The sequence below is a fragment of the Indicator indicator genome, chromosome 2 (genome assembly GCF_027791375.1).
Source record: "Indicator indicator isolate 239-I01 chromosome 2, UM_Iind_1.1, whole genome shotgun sequence".
Classification (NCBI taxonomy): Eukaryota; Metazoa; Chordata; class Aves; order Piciformes; family Indicatoridae; genus Indicator; species Indicator indicator.
Window position 1 is genome coordinate 47,887,168 of NC_072011.1, and position 18,086 is coordinate 47,905,253.

Here is an 18,086-nt window from a genome sequence, read left to right on the forward strand (position 1 = left end):
GTTTTTAGAGACAGTGAGACAGCTGTACTCCTCTGGGATCATAAAATCAAAGGTAAACTTGTGCAAATGTTGGAGGACCTTTCTGTCTTAAAAGCTGTTGCTGTTAGCATTCCTTTTTGTCAAAAACATCTTACCAAATGCATGTGAGTGGAAGAGAGAATGGGGGAAATAATAATAAAGAACAGATCTTCCTGAACAGCCTCTAATGCCTATGAAGAGTCACAGCAATTTTCATCATTTTTGTTTTCATCATTTTTCTTTGGAACTTGTCTGTTCCTGGTGATCTGCCATAATGCTGCTGATTGTAAAACAAAGTGCGTGAGCACTGCAATGGAGAGCTTTGAGTTTGGCACCTTCTATGTTAGTGTAGGACGCTTGTTTGGGGAAAAAAAAATGAAGCGATGAAGCTTTGTGGCTAATTAAAATCAAAAGTAATATGTGAGCTGTTTTGGGGAGATGTAATCAGCTAGCTTGCAAGATTAAATTTTGGGGGAAAAAAGATAAATGTATGGCAGGTAGAATTCCAAGCAGAGATGCAAAAATCATAAATGTTGTTCTCTGATTATGTAGTAAACCCTTTCCTTGCCCTTAAGTATACCTTGGCTAGGGCACTTGCAGTTAAATGACACTGTGAAAATTACTGGAAAACATTAACATTAACTTGTTATTGTAAGCTGACATCATACTGAGCCTGATGGGAAGTGAAAATTTATAGATTCTCCATATGCATAAGGCAAAAATCTGAGTTTCAGCAGTAGCATGATTCATGTATTTGCTGTAGCTTATTTCATCATGTTATCTTTGTTTCTGTGAAGTTAGTTGTTTCAAAAAGTATATCAAAATAGTAGAAAACTTCAGGAAGATCAAGAGTCTAAAACTGAAGAACTGAAGAACTCCCCATTGTTACCAGCAACTAATTGTGTGAGAATTTTCTTTGAGAGGAACCTTTTCCCTATTATTTACACTCAAAGAGAGGTGCAGAAGTCCCTGCCATGTAAGAATAATCAATCTTAAGTTCAGCAGGCTTTATAAAGCTGGCTTTGACAAGAGAGTGTAGTTGGTAATACTGAGTTCCTCAGATCTAAATGAAGCCATGAAAAGTGACAATATGCTTGTAAATATACAGCAATGGAAAGGGAAGTTGATCCTCATACTTGGAGGCATGCACAGTGAAAGATTCTGACCAATTTAATGTATGAATGGGGAAGAGCTTTTGGAAGATGTAATATGATCCTGAAGAGCACCACTTTTTCTTTTTTTTTTTTTTTTCCCCATGGGTATAGCTATGTGTACTTCGTCATCTAATATTCCTCAGACTTTTAAAATACTGAATGTTTTTCTTCTGTTTGAGAAACATGTATATGTATTCTTTCTCTTCTGTAAGTTTAAAATCGTTAGGTGAGAGAATTGTTTTCTGAAGCTGGAAGTTACGTTTTGCTTTGTGCTATGATAATTTAGGAAATAAAAGCTTCAAATCGATATAGTTTACATCTAATTATTTTGTGTGTTAGTGCAGAAATTCCTAAGACAGAAGATCACCTCTGCTGAAACCAGCAAAGCTACGGGGTCAAGTAGTAGTGTACATCTGAGCACTTTTTCTGAGCACATGTTCATACTGACTGTCTCTCTTACATGTTACTCTCACTTCTGTGTCACTTCTTAGTGTCCATGGGGTAGCTCTACCCTTTGATACTCTTCCTACTGTAAATATCCCTCAGTAAACAAGCGTGTGCTCTTACATTTACATTTGTCTCCTTAATGTAGACAAGTGCAAGATAACTGAGATACAGGGATGTAGTCTGGGGAAGAATAATTTCAGATTATTTCACTACCACCCCTCCCCCAAATAACAAACTGACCAACCAAACAAAAACAACCAGGAAAAATTTAAAGTAGGGTAAAAGCTTTATATTGTTTTAGGTAGATGGATTAAAACAGTGATGGGTGGGTTTTTTTATGGCACAGTATACACTTGGAAGAGAACCATTCATTGTATCCTGCCTGCTGTTTGTTTTGATCAGAAATGCACACTGAGCACAATTTTTAACTGCTTCCAACAGAGTCTGGTGTGTTCATTTCTCTAGATTTCCAGATCTTCTGTGAAGGTAATAGTTATGCTTTCAGAGAGTGCTAATGCCACCAGCTCCACAGTAGCCTCTTCAATCTCTGGTCAAGCTGGCTAGTTAAGGACTATGTGTGCAAGACCCTTACTGGTCAGTCAGCTTTGCCTTCTCTTAGCACTGTCTCCTTACTGGGGTTTTCTGTTTTCTTATCATCCAATCTGTCTGTAGGTCTTGTGGTTGGGCTTCTCTGGCCAGTACATGTATCTTTAATTATAAGATGAATGGTAGCTTCAAAAGTATTTTAAATCCTAATGGTAAAAAAAGTCCTAATAATTATAAAGTCAGACTTGGTATTAGGGTTCTTTGCAGACTGGCAAACCATGTGCTTTTAAGAGAAAATATATCTGCTGTTAAAGTAAATGGCACTAATCAGTATGATAGCTGGAAGCAAACTTCTCACTGTTTCGTTTTCTCCTGATACAGAACTTGAGTTGCATGCACGAATTTTAAGCTTGAATTCATTTTCACCCTGATCAAAGTAGGAAAAAATACCTGAAGAAAATCCTAATAAAAATGGAATTGCAAATGGTATCTTCAAGAAACTTTCAACTTCATCTTCATCATCATCATGAAATTTTGTATTCACTGGCTTGGTTTAGACAAAAGCAGGAGTTTATCTTCAAATTTAAGAACACCCTGAGAGGAAAGCCACCTTGCTATTTTCCAGCATTTTATACCTTCATTAGTTATGACACATTCATAATTTGCAAATTATTAAACAGCTGTGTTATTCTTGCTCAGTTATATGGAGTTAACTGGTATTGTACACATCTACAACTTCTTAATTCAATCAAAACATACTTGTCTGCATTTTAATTAAAACATGATTCTTTTATAAACCTCGTATTATGAATTTTGATGGATATATTTGGAAGAAGGATTTTTAAACCCCTACTTTCACATTACTAATAAACCAAAATTACGTAATTAGATGATGAAATGTGCTGACAAAACAAAGCTGAAATTATGAAAGATTTGAATTGTGAACCAGTTGTTACTTTAAAGGAGGAAAAAAATATATACAGTTTTCAGGAAAATATTTGCAAAGGGAAATATTTTTACTTCAAACTGAGTTTATTATTTTATACAAAAACAAATCTGAGAAGCAATGTTCATGTACAGTAATTATGTATAACAATAATATATTTTATACTTGTCAGAAATAATATTCTGATATATTAGTTGTCAAATAACCATCAAGGAGTTAAAGACTTCAAAGAAAAGAGGTGATAGGAACAAAGAGTAATGCCTATAATAATCTGGAATATATAAATTCAGGGACTATGAGTACAATGTAATAAACGATCACTTTTCTAACACACTTGTATGGATATGGCAAGAGAATTAATACATGCTTGACATTCCTTTCCAACATATTGTTATTTGAATGTGAAAATAAATTCAGAATATTTACTTTGCCCTCTGAAACACCTTGTTTTCTCTGTTTCCCTCATAATTAAATACCTCAGATGAAGGAAATCCTTAATGTAATAGAGTTCGTCTGTGCACACAATTGCTAAACCTCAGTGTGGCAGAGGATGAATCATATGCTGAGAGAATGCAGGGCACATGGGTGCCACCAGCACTGTCTGGTGCAACATTATTTCTGTGCTGTGGTTCTGAACTGGTTTTAAACTATACCCTACAACTTGCGTAGCTGCTTTTGTTTATGAGAGTAGCATAAACAGGGACTGTGTTCATACCATAGTTGCTGTTGATAAAATATTATATGTATTTTCTGCAAATACAAAATTTTATAGACCAGGATGATATCAGAAGTTTACCAGATAGTTGTAAACTCTCCCATCTATTTTTATATAGATATCTTCTTGGAAAACTGAGGAGACAGTTGCTGATGATTTTAGTCCCATTGTAATTATCACACTGGCACTTTTCCATCTTGAAGAAAAAAAGGGATTTTTAGGGTTTGTTCTCCTCTAATTATTGTAACTTTGAACTTTTTATCATCCGAGTAAAAATCCCTTCACCTGTCTCAACAGCTTGAAATTTATTATCTACATGGTTGTAGTAAAAAATAGAAAAATTTGCCCTCATTTTGAGGATACAGAGAGAACTTGGCAGTTGTATTTATCACACGAGAATAAAATTTTATCTGCCTTTAAATGAGATAAGAAAAGAAAAATCATGCTTGAGGTTTTTTTCATTAGCCTGTTAATATTCAGGTAAAAGCTTTCGATGGAATAGTTCTGAAAAACCACAGTTAGCACAGTGCAGCAATCTCCTTACTGCTGCCATTTAGTAGCTTTCTTCGTTGGTTCGTGCTCCATAGCTTGGTGAGTGGCATTTTTGCCCAAGCTTAGTAATTACACAGTGTTTTCTTTCAGCTGGTGAAACATCTGTATTTTTTTATTTATTTCTTTTTTAGGGAGTTGAATGATCTATGCTGAGAATGTACAGTCTAGGTTGATGTCAGTTTGTTGTTTTTTTGTCCTTTTTTTTTTTTTAACAGAAGCACTGGAATGAACACAAGTTTTATTTCAGTTTTGCACTTAGGAATGTGAATATTTGTACTGTGTACTTAATTTCATCCAAATGTAGCTGAGGGCATGCATGCAGAAGTTTTTATTGCTTCAGGACAGCATAAGGGGAGAAAAGTTAAAGCTTGCTACTTCACTGAGGAGTGTGTAATTGTATAACCTTCACCATGTTTTTGAAAAATCTGATTGTTTAAAAAAGGCACTTTGTGCAGCAACATGTGGAAAGCAGTGTTTTTTCTTTTAAAGTCACATGCACAACAGCTATCCAATTCATCATGATTTCATGTCTTAAAAGTTTATTGTAAACTTCAGAAACATTAGTTCCTCCTATATTGTGTTATATTTGCAGTGTCTCTGTACATATGCAGGAGAACTCTTGACATCAAAAAAAATTTAAAGGCAGTTGCTGAATGTTGTGGTTTATAGAAGTTTTAAAGAATATTGCTGCATTTTTCCAATAGTGTATTTCACAACTTGAATACAGCATTTTGAGCTGATAGGAAAGCTGCTAAAGATAACGATCAGCTTAATTTCATATTAAAGATGATGTGGGGGACAAAAATGTCTTTTCCTGCTTCCCATGATATATATTTTTGACTCATGTCTGGTTATTTAACTGATGTCTAGTTATTTAAGTTGTTTGTTGTTGTTTTTTTAATAGTAATGTGCATTTTTTTCACCTGATCATCCAAAATGAGCACTTAGAAAATAGCAGATATTATGTCTTAAGGCCATCTTGGGTGCAAAGAAAACAACTTTCTTGTATCATGACAGGGAGACACACAAGTGTCTCAGTGTTGCATTTGAAAGCATGCTGTTTGGTGTGGGAAGAATGAGAACAGGACAGAAGATAGTAGGATATGTGTGCTATCAACCATCCAGGAACCAAGCCAGTTGTTTCCTTTTCTGCCTTTTCCCTCCACAGCCCTTCTCTGCTTTCTCCCCTTTGCTTTAGGCTTCCTTGTTCTTCTGAAGAAGAACCAGGATGAGGTTTCAACAATGTCAAGGAAGGGAGGGAAGGTACTGCAAGCTGGGAATGGCCATAGAGCAGAACATGGCTTCCATTCTTTGGCATATCAGGTCTTCAGGTTTTGTGACTTTGGATATAGTGTCACACCTGAACTGGCTTGGTGCTATGTTATTCTACACTAAGTTCTCCCATGGTCATGGTTTTACCTGCAGCAGCTTAGAACATTCTGGCTCATGGACCAAAGGGTCTCAGAATGGTCTGGCCACTGTTCCCCATGAGAACTCCCATGGCTTACACTGCCTTAACACCTCTTGCCCAGGCTGACAGGCAGTCTGTACAGTCTTGCTGGTGTATTAGCCTGACTCCAGAACAGCCTGCTCAGGGAAAGAAATGGATTTTAAGTATCCAGCAATTCAACATTTTTGATGCATGGTTCTGCAGAACTACAGTCAATACCTTTTGGATATTGTGTCTAGAGTCCTGCTAAGAAGACTCCAAACATCTCAAATATGCTTTTGGGCTGCTTTTTGCGTGTCAAATTTAGAGATAACTCTTGTCATCCTCTTAAGTCTTCATAAACCTTCCATATAAATGGCGCAAATCTTTTGTAAAACTCCCTTTAAAAAAGAATCTCTAATATATTACCTTAGTGTAGTAAAAAAACCAACCCCACATATAAAAGGAACACCATGACCTCATTAATATTTATGTGTAGGTGAGGAATTTTGCAGAGAATTTTAATCTGGGTAGTATTTTGAACTAGAGGACAGCCATGTACTGGGAAGCCTGTCTATTGTATTTTCAATATCAAATGGTCTCATAGAACTTGCTACCTCCTCATGCAAATGTTTGTAATCATGCTTGTAGTCATGGAAACTACAGTAATATTACTATAAACCAAAGAATGATGTGTCACACTTGATGGAAGTCAAGAACTACTGAAGTTAACTTTTTCAGATTATTTGTTTGGTTGTCTCCAGTTTTAAGTAACATAAAATAAGGCTTTGATGAAAAAACACTGACATTAATTACAGTTTCAAATTTAGTTTGGGTATTCCAAAATTTTATACTGAAAAAAATAATACATTTGTGGGGAAAGGTTTCTAGGACTCTTAAAATTTTGTGAAGAGACCTGATCAAATGATAGAGGGCTTTCACTGAAATAATGAGAAAAATCATGATTTTGCTTGTCAAAAGTCAGAACAGGGTAAACTGTAGTAGTTTCTCAATATTGTCTTTGATGTATGCCAGTGTTTTTCATGAGTGTCTTAGGAAGTTGCACCTTCTAATTCTACTGATTAATTAAGACTCATGTCCTCTGATTTTTGCCATCTGATTAGCATTGAAAGGACTGAGATGCAGAGGAGGTTTGATTGTGTTTTTAATCCTGTTTTCTACCTGGACTAATTTAAATCCACAAATTGACCTACTTAGTTGTACCTCTCTCAAGACCCTTTGCTTGAACTAGCAAACTACTTAGGTTTCCTGTGTATTAATGAAGGAGGCACTTTAAGAGTCATTTTCAAATCTGAAGAGATTAAATTAAGCTTTTAGGAAAAAATATGATACCCACTTCATAATCATAAAACAGACTTTATGTTATTGCTTAGAGGTAAGTTACTTCTCATTCCTGGAAAGGAATACAAGTACAGAAAAAAAAATCAGAAAGGTTAAGGCATCAAATAGTTTTCAATTAGTAGAGCATACAAAAGTCAGTAAGATAAGCTTCTGCATATATTTTCCTTTTTGATCTCTTTCCTTCTATAGAGTCCATTACTTAGCAGATATTAAGTGCAAGCCAGAAAAAATATAGAGAAACTAGTAGTAGTGGTAATTTTGTGCATTGGTTTTCATGAAAAACATTAATTTGAGTAGATACTTTTGTAAACGGTTTTAATAAGCAGACAGTTATGCAGGCAAGTGTAGGCTAAAGAAGAGGATTCAAGGTAGAGATGTTTGGTGACACTCTCAAATGTTTGCAAGTTTGCACTTTTCCAAAACACTTTGTAGAAAATCAAAATTCAAAAAGCTCTTAGAGAGTACAGCTTACAAAGATGGTCTGCCATCAACCAAATGATGTTCAGTATGGAGGACTTCAAAAGATTTAAAAACCTCAGAAAGTCAAGAGAACAGCTGTCTTCCCAGGGTCTTTCTTGCCTGCAGAGCACCTGCTAGCACAGAGAGATGAGAGCTTATTCATTGTTCCCGTCAAAGAGGCCCCACTGGGATCTCTGTGTTTAATAAGTACCTCACCAGGAAAAAATCTAGACTGACTGAAGGGCATCCAGAGAGCAGTTGTTTGTCATGAGGGAAAGGGAGAGCAACACCTTACCTCAAGATCTTGGATTTTGAGGGGGAAACACTAGAAGAGATTGTACACAAATATGGAATCTGCTTTCTTGACTGTTTTCAGGATTACGAACAGTCAAGCATTTGTTTCATCAGAGAATGTTTATACCCTGCCTCAGCGTTTGTATGTCTCTTGACATCTCTTGTGCTCTCTTTCCGTGCTTATTTGAAAGTGCTGCAGCTGTTTTTCCATTTGAATAATTTAACAAAAAATAACCCAGATGAAATTGTGTCAAGTTAGTGCTATGTGGTGAAGCTTGTGTTTCCAAACCAAGCAAACAAACAAACAAATAACCCTGGGAGCAAGTGACAGCTGGAATGCAGGAAAACAAGATCTGAGATGTAAAAATGTGAATATAAAGTTTTTTCTTTTCCCAAAAGAGGTGAAGGCCTCAACTTGATCCATTAGTCATAAAATTGTCACTTTCCGAGTATGCAGTGCTAATACTTGTGTTTCCATGTAAGATGCTCATGTACAAATTCTCAGAAATGATCTGATAACATTCTGGTACTAGGGAGCAGATGGCACCACAAGGAACTTGAAAGTTGAGGGATGCTTAAGCTGGCAAGGGCCTGTAGGAATGATGTTCATGTGGCTATCCTCAGCTCACTTCACAGAGGCATTTTTTCTGTTGTTCAATTGCTGTGAACAGTGGATTTTGAAGAATAGGCCATTTAAGGATTCTTTCTGTTCAGTTATGCCAAATGAATACATGTTTATTCCTTGAGTAATAGTTGTTCATTTTGCAGGTGGCTGTTTCATCTTACAGTTTTTTGGAGGAAAAGCAGTGGCTAAAAACTGTAGCTTCAATTAATTTTTTTTTTTTTATAGGTTTTTCACTTGCTACAGTCATACTTAGAATCAAATCAGCTTGTAAATTCAGACTTCCAGCAAACAGTGGGTGACATCATTATCTGTGTAGGAACCAAACTGTGGTTGGCTAAACGGTAAGATAAAACACAAGCTATCTATATTTATACACATAGGTTACTAACATATGCAAGTCTTGGCTGATGAAGTTTTTTTTAAATTTTTTTTGGCAAGGTGAACAGTTTTATTTCTCTAGAAATATGTGAAATTTAGATGCCTTATTGGCTTGCTGATTTTTTTAATTGAAATTTTGTTGTTGTTTGTTTTTTAAAAAGCAAGGATGAAAACTGTAAGTATATTTTACCTGTGTGCATTACTGGGTTTCAGGCTTCTCTTAGCTGATTCTCAGCTAATATTTCATAGTCCAGTTGTTTTTTGGGTTTTTTGGTTTGTTGTTTTTTTTTTTTTCTACAGAAGCACCGTTTTTGAGGGTGAATGTTGCATCTGGGATAAGCAAAACATGTCACATATACAAGGCTTTTATGTTACTGTTTTTTCTGTCTTTGACCTTTACAAAAAGTAGTAGAAAAATGTCATAGCAATTGTTGAAACTATCAAAAGTATTTAGCTGCCTTCAAACAATCCAATATAATCTATTGGAAAAATCCAAGATAGTTTTTTGGAAATAGGTTTCTCTAAAAGTATATTCAGGTAACCTACATAATGCAATCAATACTACAATACTTCAAATTACCTACATACCCAATTTTAATTTTTTTAAAATGTACTTCAATTTTTTAAAATGTTTTTTAAAATTCCCATGGAAATCTTTAAAGGATTCAGAGAGCAGAAGTCCTTGTGTAGATAAAGAGGAGTACAGTTTGCACAGTGAAGGGAGGTCACAGTGCAGTCTAGTGTGGATCTCTGGTAAAACCTATCATCAGTAGCAAAATCCTAAGTGACTTGTAGCAGGGGAGTGACTAGTGGGTTGAGTTTTTCTGCCAGTGTTAGCTGAGTTGGAGTAATCAAGATGTAGTTGATCTTGGAGAGTTACAGAAGTGTCTCCTGAGACGGTGGGAGTGCTGATGCAGCAGATGAAACTTGATGTAAATAATTGTGAAATGATGTACATGAATAAAGCAATCTGGACTCTTGGGAAAAGAGTCGTTGACCAGGCAGATTTTATTTTGTTTGAAAAAAATCATCCTGATACTTGGTAGAGCCTGAGAGGGGAGGGGGCAAGTATCGTAAAAAGAATGCAGAACAAAGCAGAAAACACACTTGTGTTTGTGTATCGATCCACCTTGTATGTTTGAATATTGTGTAAATCCCAAAGAAGATACAATAAAAATAAGGAGCAATAAAAAGACATGACAACAAACAAGTATAGAATAGTTTCTAGATGGGGAATGACTAAATAGGCTGTGGGGTTTTTTTAGCCTGGAAAAGGAACAGCAGAGGGATGACAGAGAAAGGAAAAAATGGTATGAGTTGCATGGAATGATGGAACCTAGATGAGGGAAGAGAGTTCACTGTCAGCAAGTTTGCTGATGACACAAAACTGGGTGGAGTAGCTCACACACCAGAGGGTTGTGCTGCCATTCAGTGGGACTTGCACATGCTGGAGAGTTGGGCAGGGAGAAACTGAATGAAGTTCAACAAGGGTAGAGTCTTGCACCTGGTAAAGAACAACCCTATGTATCAGTATAGATTGGGGACTGACCTGTTGGAGAGCAGTGAAAGGGAAAAGGACCTGGGGGTCCTAGTGGATGAAGGTCAAGCATGAGCCAGCAATACGCTCATGTGTCCAAGAAGGCCAATGGTATCCTGGGTTGTTATTAGAAGAGGTGTGGTTAGTAGGTCGAGAGAAGTTCTCCTCCCCCTCTACTTTCTCCTGGCGAGGCCAAATCTGGAATATTGTGTCCAGTTCTGGGCCGCTCAGTTCAAGAAGGACAGGGAACTGCTTGAGAGAGTCCAGTGCAGAGCCACAAAAATGATTAAAGTAGAGGAACATCTTCCTTACAAGGAAAGACTGAGGGAGCTGGGGCTCTTTAGCTTGGAGAAGAGGAAACTAAGGGGTGAGCTTGTTAACATTTATAAATACGTAAAGGGTGAGTGCCAAGAGGATGGATTCAGGCTCTTCTTGGTGATGCCCAGTGACAGGACAAGGGGTAATGGGTGGAAGTTTAGGCATGGGCAGTTCCATGGAAACAGGAGAAAAAACTGTTTCACTGTGAGGGTGACGGAACACTGGAACAGGCTGCCAAGGGGGGTTGTGGAGTATCTGTCTCTGGAGATATTCAAAACCTGCCTGGATGAGTTCCTGTGTGAGCTGGTATAGGTGATCCTGTTCTGGCACAGTGGTTGTACTAGATGATCTTTCAAGGTCCCTTCCAGCCCTTAACATTCTGTGATTCTGTGATAGGGGAGGGGTAATTAGCATCCCTTCAAATGCAAGATGGCAGAATGAAACAAAACAAAATAATAGAGGGTTTTTGTGTTGTTTTAGTTTACCTATGACACTCCCAAGATACAAGGTACTATTTGCTTTAAATCTATCCAAATTTTTTAACAGAGTAATGGAAGAAAAGCCCAGTGGGGTTTCTAAGTATGTAGATAATCACAGTTGGCTCAAGAAATTCTTCAATAATCTTGAAGGCTGAGAGAGAGGTTTCGGCAAGTGTCATTGTTCTTATTCTTTTGTTGCCTGTGCATCTGCTTTCTGCCCTAGTTTGAGACATGATGGTGGATTTGGTGGAGCTTACTCAGCTCCACTTATGCTTACTCAGCATAAGTATTTTTAAGTCTTAAGATGAGAATGTTAATTTACTTAAATTCATCGATACTATTAGAAAGAAAAAACCCAAACACTGGAAACCAAATTCAGTGGAAAGATAGCAGTGCTAAATATTTCAAACTTCTGTCTTTGGCAGCAAATATTTAAGGGCCAGGCTCTATTGATTACAAATTTTAAACAAATTCTCTTGCTTTCCAAGTATTTTTTCAGAACTAGCCTTTTTAATACATCAGTCACACAGAATCACAGAATGTTAGGGGTTGGAAGGGACCTCCAGAGATCATCAGGTCCAACCCTCCTGACAAAGTAGGATCACCTAGGACAGGAACAAATACATGTTGGAGAGAAGAAGACTCCACAACCTCCCTGGGCAGCCTGTTCCAGTGCTCTGTCACCCTCACAGTAAAGAAATTTCTCATGTTGAGTTGGAATTTTCTGTATTATTCTAGCTTATATCCATTATTCCTTGTCATATTATGTGATACCCATATTCCACTCATATTAATTCTGCTTTTTAATGTCTGTTTATTTATTTATTTATCTCCAGAAACTAAACCTTAGTATATGGTATAGGTATTTATCTTCCACTTTCCTGTAAAAAGCCACAGGTGTACATGCTAATATTAACCCTCTGTCAGTAGCATGTTTGCGTTTTGTCAGTTTTTATAGCTTCCTTTTCATATTCAGTCATTCTCAGTTATGCAGTTAATCCTATATGTAAATATTTTTCACAAAAACAAGTATACAGGTTTGCAAGTTAGGCCATTGGGTTATTTTACAGACAGAAACTCTTTTTGAAAATGTATAGTATACTTGAATGTTCTTTATGAGCCCGTAGAGCTCTGTGTTGTTTGGCACACTTTGAGCTACGGTGTGTTTTCTTTCTCCTTTCCCTTTTTTTTCCTTAATTGTAAAGTCTAAAAAAGGCAAGTAAACTATACGTGACCTATTTAGTAACCAAATTAAATTCTATGTATGTTTTAAAGCTAAGCCTACAATTAATAATAAAGCTGAAAATTTTTGCTTGCCTCTTCACTTTCTGCTTGATAAAAATATTCCATTTGGTTTGACTTTAAAAGACACAAAGAAAATCCTCAGGAAACAAAACAAGTAAAAATATAAAAATAAATTGTCTTTTCTGGTAGTTTTAGTCTCCCATGTTGTGTGCAGTTTCGTCATTTATATTTGGGTGTGTAGAGCTCAGCACCTGTGCTATGATGAATGGTAGGTATCGAGGGTTTTGTTCTCCCTTTTTTTTTCAAAGGAGTTTTGGGAGGTTGCTTGACAACTGGATTGTGAAACTTGGTAAGTCCATCTGTGTGGTTTTCTGGATGTTGGGGGAACCTTTCAGGAAACCAGCACTTCATCTGTGCCCTGTTAGGTTTCTTGGTACGCATCCGCTGTTGGTGACTGGCTGGACGCTTGGTCCACATACAGTCATTTTTACACTTTTCCTGTTCAGGCAAAGAGAATAGGCACCACACAGAGAATCTCCATCTGTTTCTTCTGCTTTTTATATAAGGAGTTAACTTAGTGTGGCATGAATACTACAGCACAGTGATTATTTGCAAAGAGAGTGTTAGAGACACTCACTATTAATTTTAAATGGGTACAAAAAAAAAAGTTAAATTAACAGGAAAATGGTTTGTGGAATTATTTCCAAACATCAGTCTTCATACCCTTCTCTGTACCAGCCCTGTAAAGTTCTTGCTGGTATTCTTTCAGCTACATACTTCCTGTTTGCTATAAAGGAAACATCTCTGAGAAATTGAATTGCAAAATTTTGGATTGCATAAGTAGTTATTAAAAAATGAAGTTCAGTTGCCATGTATATTTATCTGGAGGATAGATTGTTGTTCTTCAACTGTTCACTGAACTGGGTGAGATTTTTTTGTTTGTTTGAGTTTGGGATTGTTTTGGGTTTTTTTCACATTTTCAGGGCCAGAATGTCATTTCCTTCCATCAAATGTTCTGGTATAGGACAGCTCGAGAACTTATTGCACATTCCCTCTAATATACTAATCTCTTCTCTCCCCTTCATTCCCCCACCTGATTTTGCTTTAGAGAATAGAATGATGGATGACAGTCCTCAAACTGAGTTTTGTAAAACATTCACTTTTTCAACTGATAATTTCTTTCTGTTGTGAAGACAACAGAAGAAGAAAGTTTCCTCCACCTTCCTTGGATTTTGTTTGTTTGTTTGTTTTAATTACATCTTCAAAGTACTAACTTTTTGGAGTATTCAAAAGCAACCTGCCTTCCATCCATGTCTCAAGGTGATGTTTGAAACTTTCCATTTTACTTGCAGATTTATACTTAATTTGGTGTTTTGGTGCTGTTGCGTTTTTTTGTCTAAACTGGTTTAATGATGTTACATCTTCTCCCAGTTTCTATCAGTTTTTGCAAGTAAGGGAGATGCAGGGTGTTTGAGAAGAACAGAAATTGAAAAAATACATTAAGTCTGCTTTGTTGGAGAACTTAAGTGACAGAATGAAGTGATTGGAAATTAGTCTGGTGAAAGCTTTAAAAAAATCATCAATATATCAAGCTAAGCCTTTGAAAGAGTTCAAAGCTCTTTCATAAAAATTTAAAAAAAATTAGTTTTTAGCTCAACTGCATACCAAGAAGTTACAGGACTAACTCTAGATAAATTCAGAAAGCTAAAAGGGCAGCCTTTGGAGCTGGTAATTTGTTCTACAGAAGTCCCAGAAATATGTCTTGTTTCGTTTGTAGCCTTTGGCATGGCAAAATGTTGGTATTGGAAAATTTGTGAAATCATGTCATTGCACAGCTTTGCTCTAGAATGCTGTCTTCCAGTGCTTTTAGTTGTTTTGTTGGGTTTTTTTCCAACTTCCTTCTTATTGGAGACCACAGGACAGGGAAAGGGTCTTTGAAGTTATGCCAGAAATCAAATAACATACTCTGCTAACTGCTAGGCATGTGTCATTTCTTAGTTGAGAGCTTGTCTGAACTGGGAAAGTTTACTTCTTAGAAGGCTGTTTTTTGTGAAACTACTTGTGTGGATCAGCCTTGTGTGAAACAAACTGGCTTTGCATTTTGCAAAACAGCACTCATTTGTGTGGAACAGACTACCTGCCACGTGTGCACTTAGTTTATAACCCAAATATCCTGTGCTCTGCAGTGCTGCAGAGGGAAATCTCACAGGTATTTCATAGCACTACAGAGTATTGCCACTCTGTTAAACCTGTAGTGTCCTGTTTTCTCCCTCTACTTTTGACAGTATTATGTGGGTGACAACAGGCAGACAACCAGTCTTAGGTCCTTCCTAGAATGAACTTCATGTGAGATATATATAGGCAGTCTATGTGGAAAGCATGAATGTGGTCTTATCATGAATTCAGGACTTTATGGCTCGAAGAGTGTAACCTGAATATACCCTTATTCTTCTCATTGCCCATTTGAAGAGGCAGTGGTAATTTCTAGTGATCAGGCTATTAAAGACAAAACAGTGGGGCATGCAGGCCTGTCTAGATATTGGTGCAAGATGTCTGTGACTCTGCAGCTTTGTAAGCAAGATCTGTGGGTTTTTTTGAAGTGAGGCATTACCTAGAAGTTGGAAGGAGCTTTCTGTACTTTCAAAACAAGAAGGCGGCAGACTGGTCCTTCAGATAGTTCCCTTGCCTTTTTCCTCTTCCACTGCAGTAAAATGAACCTTTTTGTCCTTCCAAGGCTGGAGCAATAATTCGTGTGTGTGTTCCTAAACAAAACATCAAGGCAAATTTTATCCAGTTCCAGCTGAAAGTGGAACATACAAGTATAAGCAGTTACTGCATATCAGGTGCACAGTGGTAATTTATTAATCTTTCAGACCCATGAGCCTGGTTTAGCCTGTTTCATCTTTACTTTTGAAAGTGAGTCATAACAGTTAAGTCATTGTTCATAAATGTATTCTTGGAAGCATTAATTTAAATCTTCCATGCTTCTATCAGGCTAATTCAGGTTTCTGTGCTCCAAGTCCTCTCTTTCACCAGATTTGGTAACGGTATCCAGCTACAAATTGTTTTTTAGGCAGTTGGTGATTGCTTGTTTTGGAACACTTGCTCTGGGTATCATTAGAAACTTTTAAACTTTAGACTGAAGTTTAAGATGTACTTTGTGTAAGATAAAGCATTCTTTCACTCTGGTTTATAGACATACTCCTAACTTAAATATGAATACTCAGGGAATATTAAGAATTGAATAAGGTTCTTTAAGATATTTTCTCTCTACCAGTGCAACATTCAAAGTAGGCACAAACCATGTACAATTTACTGGGTTTGGACATAAATCCTCGCTCATATGTGAAAACCTTTTCCAACAAATAAAACTTTTATTAGCTTGTCTTTTTATAGGTGAAACCTCTTATGTAAATTGTGTAAAATTCATTAAATTTGCACATGGGATTAGTTTGACCTCTACATTTTTTAGAATGCTGTGGGATCACATGCAGTTCTCATTAAGAGAACAAAAAAGAGAATAGACAAGATTATTTTATCAATCTGGTATGCTAAAAAGCAACAACAACAAAACACAGCTTTTCATTATCATTCACCAAGGACAACCAGAGAACAAATTATTTTTTCTTGATAGCTGAAACTCAGGATGTTCTTAGTAGTATCACAATGGAAGAAATAACACCTGTAGCTTCTTTTTGAAGCAATAGATTTTCTGCCCTTTCAAGGAAAACAAACAGCAGCATAATAGTCTGGCATTGGAGCTGGTAGAAAAACTTAAACCACCAGATCAGCAACTTTCCTTTTGGAGAAAATGCCAGCTATAATGTAGGATAAGTGGGGCAAGTCAAGTGGATTGTGCATATGGTAATTACTCCAAGAAGATCTCAGCAGCACCAAGATGACAAACAGATGTGCTGTTACTAGATGTTTGTGTTTCTATGTGGATGTTCCTGCACTTCCAGGAACTCGGCAAAGTTTACTTGATAGCGTAGGCTTCATTACTGTCTTTTAAATGCTTTCCATTAAATGTAGGTCTGTTGGTTGTGATGTGCACCAATGTGCTGGTTTTGTATTACATGGTTAAAAATGCTAGGGACAAAGTTTAATAATTAAATCCATTATTAATACCCCCCCCCCCCCCCCCCAAGAAGACGAGAGGGAGCTTGTGTGTGTGTTGATTCACTGCTACAGATGTGAGCTCTGAGAGAAAATACATTAAAATATGAAGGCTGCTTTCTAAACAAATATAACCCCAAAACCTTCAGTCTTTAGAATACTGCAGAAATTGAAAGTTAATAACCAAAACAATGGGAGATTTAATTTTCTAGTCAGCTGCTTATTGTATCTGTAGATGTGATTTTCATAAACTTTTTTGCCTCCACCAGTGACAAATCTTTCTGCAGGTGAAATGTGGTCAGTACAAGGCAACCATCTAAGAATAAACTCCTTATGGGTAGCCCCCTAAGGATTATGTAGAGTTGGCTATATGAAAACTCAAAGCACAGAAGATTTACTTCTTGTTGCACTTAGAAGATGTTTTAGCTGATACAATTGCAGGTCAGGTATCAGAAGAATCTGGCCACCAGAGTAAGATTTCATTAGAGACCAGAGAATGAGTAGGCAGTTAATTTAATTAATTGATAATTTCAGAAATGAGATGAAAACAGTCAAACAAATCATAAGGAGAGTTGTCTTCTTATTTGCAAGGCAGGTATGAAATGGCCTTTAAAAGAATTGCCCTTGTAATCTTGCCAGCACTGGTTTCTTTACCCTGATGCTTAAGAGTGTGTTGTGAAATTTTTGGACAAAGTACAGGGATTTTTAGGTGGCTATGTAAGTTGTATAATTTTGCCTGAAGTTCTACATTAGTTTGATTAATGAACCACATCCTGTCATCCATTTTTCAAAGATGGGTGCTGAGAGTAACCAATTGAGTGTGTAGAAGTAGCTATCAGTCATTTAAACACTGTACTTTGAAAAAAAAAGTTGGTTAACACCCTGTGTAGTTACATATTGTTCAACTGTGATGTACATATTGCATAGTATCAGGGAGGAAATTCTGTTACTTGTTTAATGAAATTATATTCTAGTCTGACAAACAAGTTTAGCTTGTATTCATGAAGCAGCATTGGCTAAAAGATGTGAAATCTTTTGGACTCTTCTAAGAGCTTAGAGACTGCAAAACATAAAGCTTTTCTGAGACCTTTTACAAAAGTTTTGGTTTAGATACATCTAAGATATCCAACTACACAAGGATAGGTAAACTAATTCACAAGAGAGATTTTATGGGTACTCTTTTAATAGGTACTGATTGTCAGGTTGCATTTGAAATTTAAGTGATTCTTGAGAGTTTGAGCAAATAAGCTTTGATTATGTTGTTAAATATTTAGTAAATATAGTAAGTTGCTGTATATTTATCAGGCTTGCTCTAATCTTTTGCAACATTTGTTTCCTAATGAGGAAAAATAAGAGCAAAATAAGCTACCTCTTTGGAAAACATTGAATTTCTATTGACTAGAATAAACAAAATATAATGTTACAAACATCAACACAGACAGCTTTGATTTCGTAATTCGAGACTT

At 36.5% G+C, this 18,086-nt stretch overlaps 1 protein-coding gene across 1 annotated transcript in view; it reads left to right on the forward strand.

Annotated features, from left to right (window-relative positions):
* Positions 1–18,086, forward strand: part of THADA (THADA armadillo repeat containing) — a 190,949-nt gene that overhangs the window by 111,892 nt on the left and 60,971 nt on the right. The window contains exon 29 of the mRNA XM_054397089.1: positions 8,773–8,888. Coding sequence (XP_054253064.1) covers positions 8,773–8,888 — 116 coding nt within the window. The remainder of the gene's footprint in view (positions 1–8,772; positions 8,889–18,086) is intronic.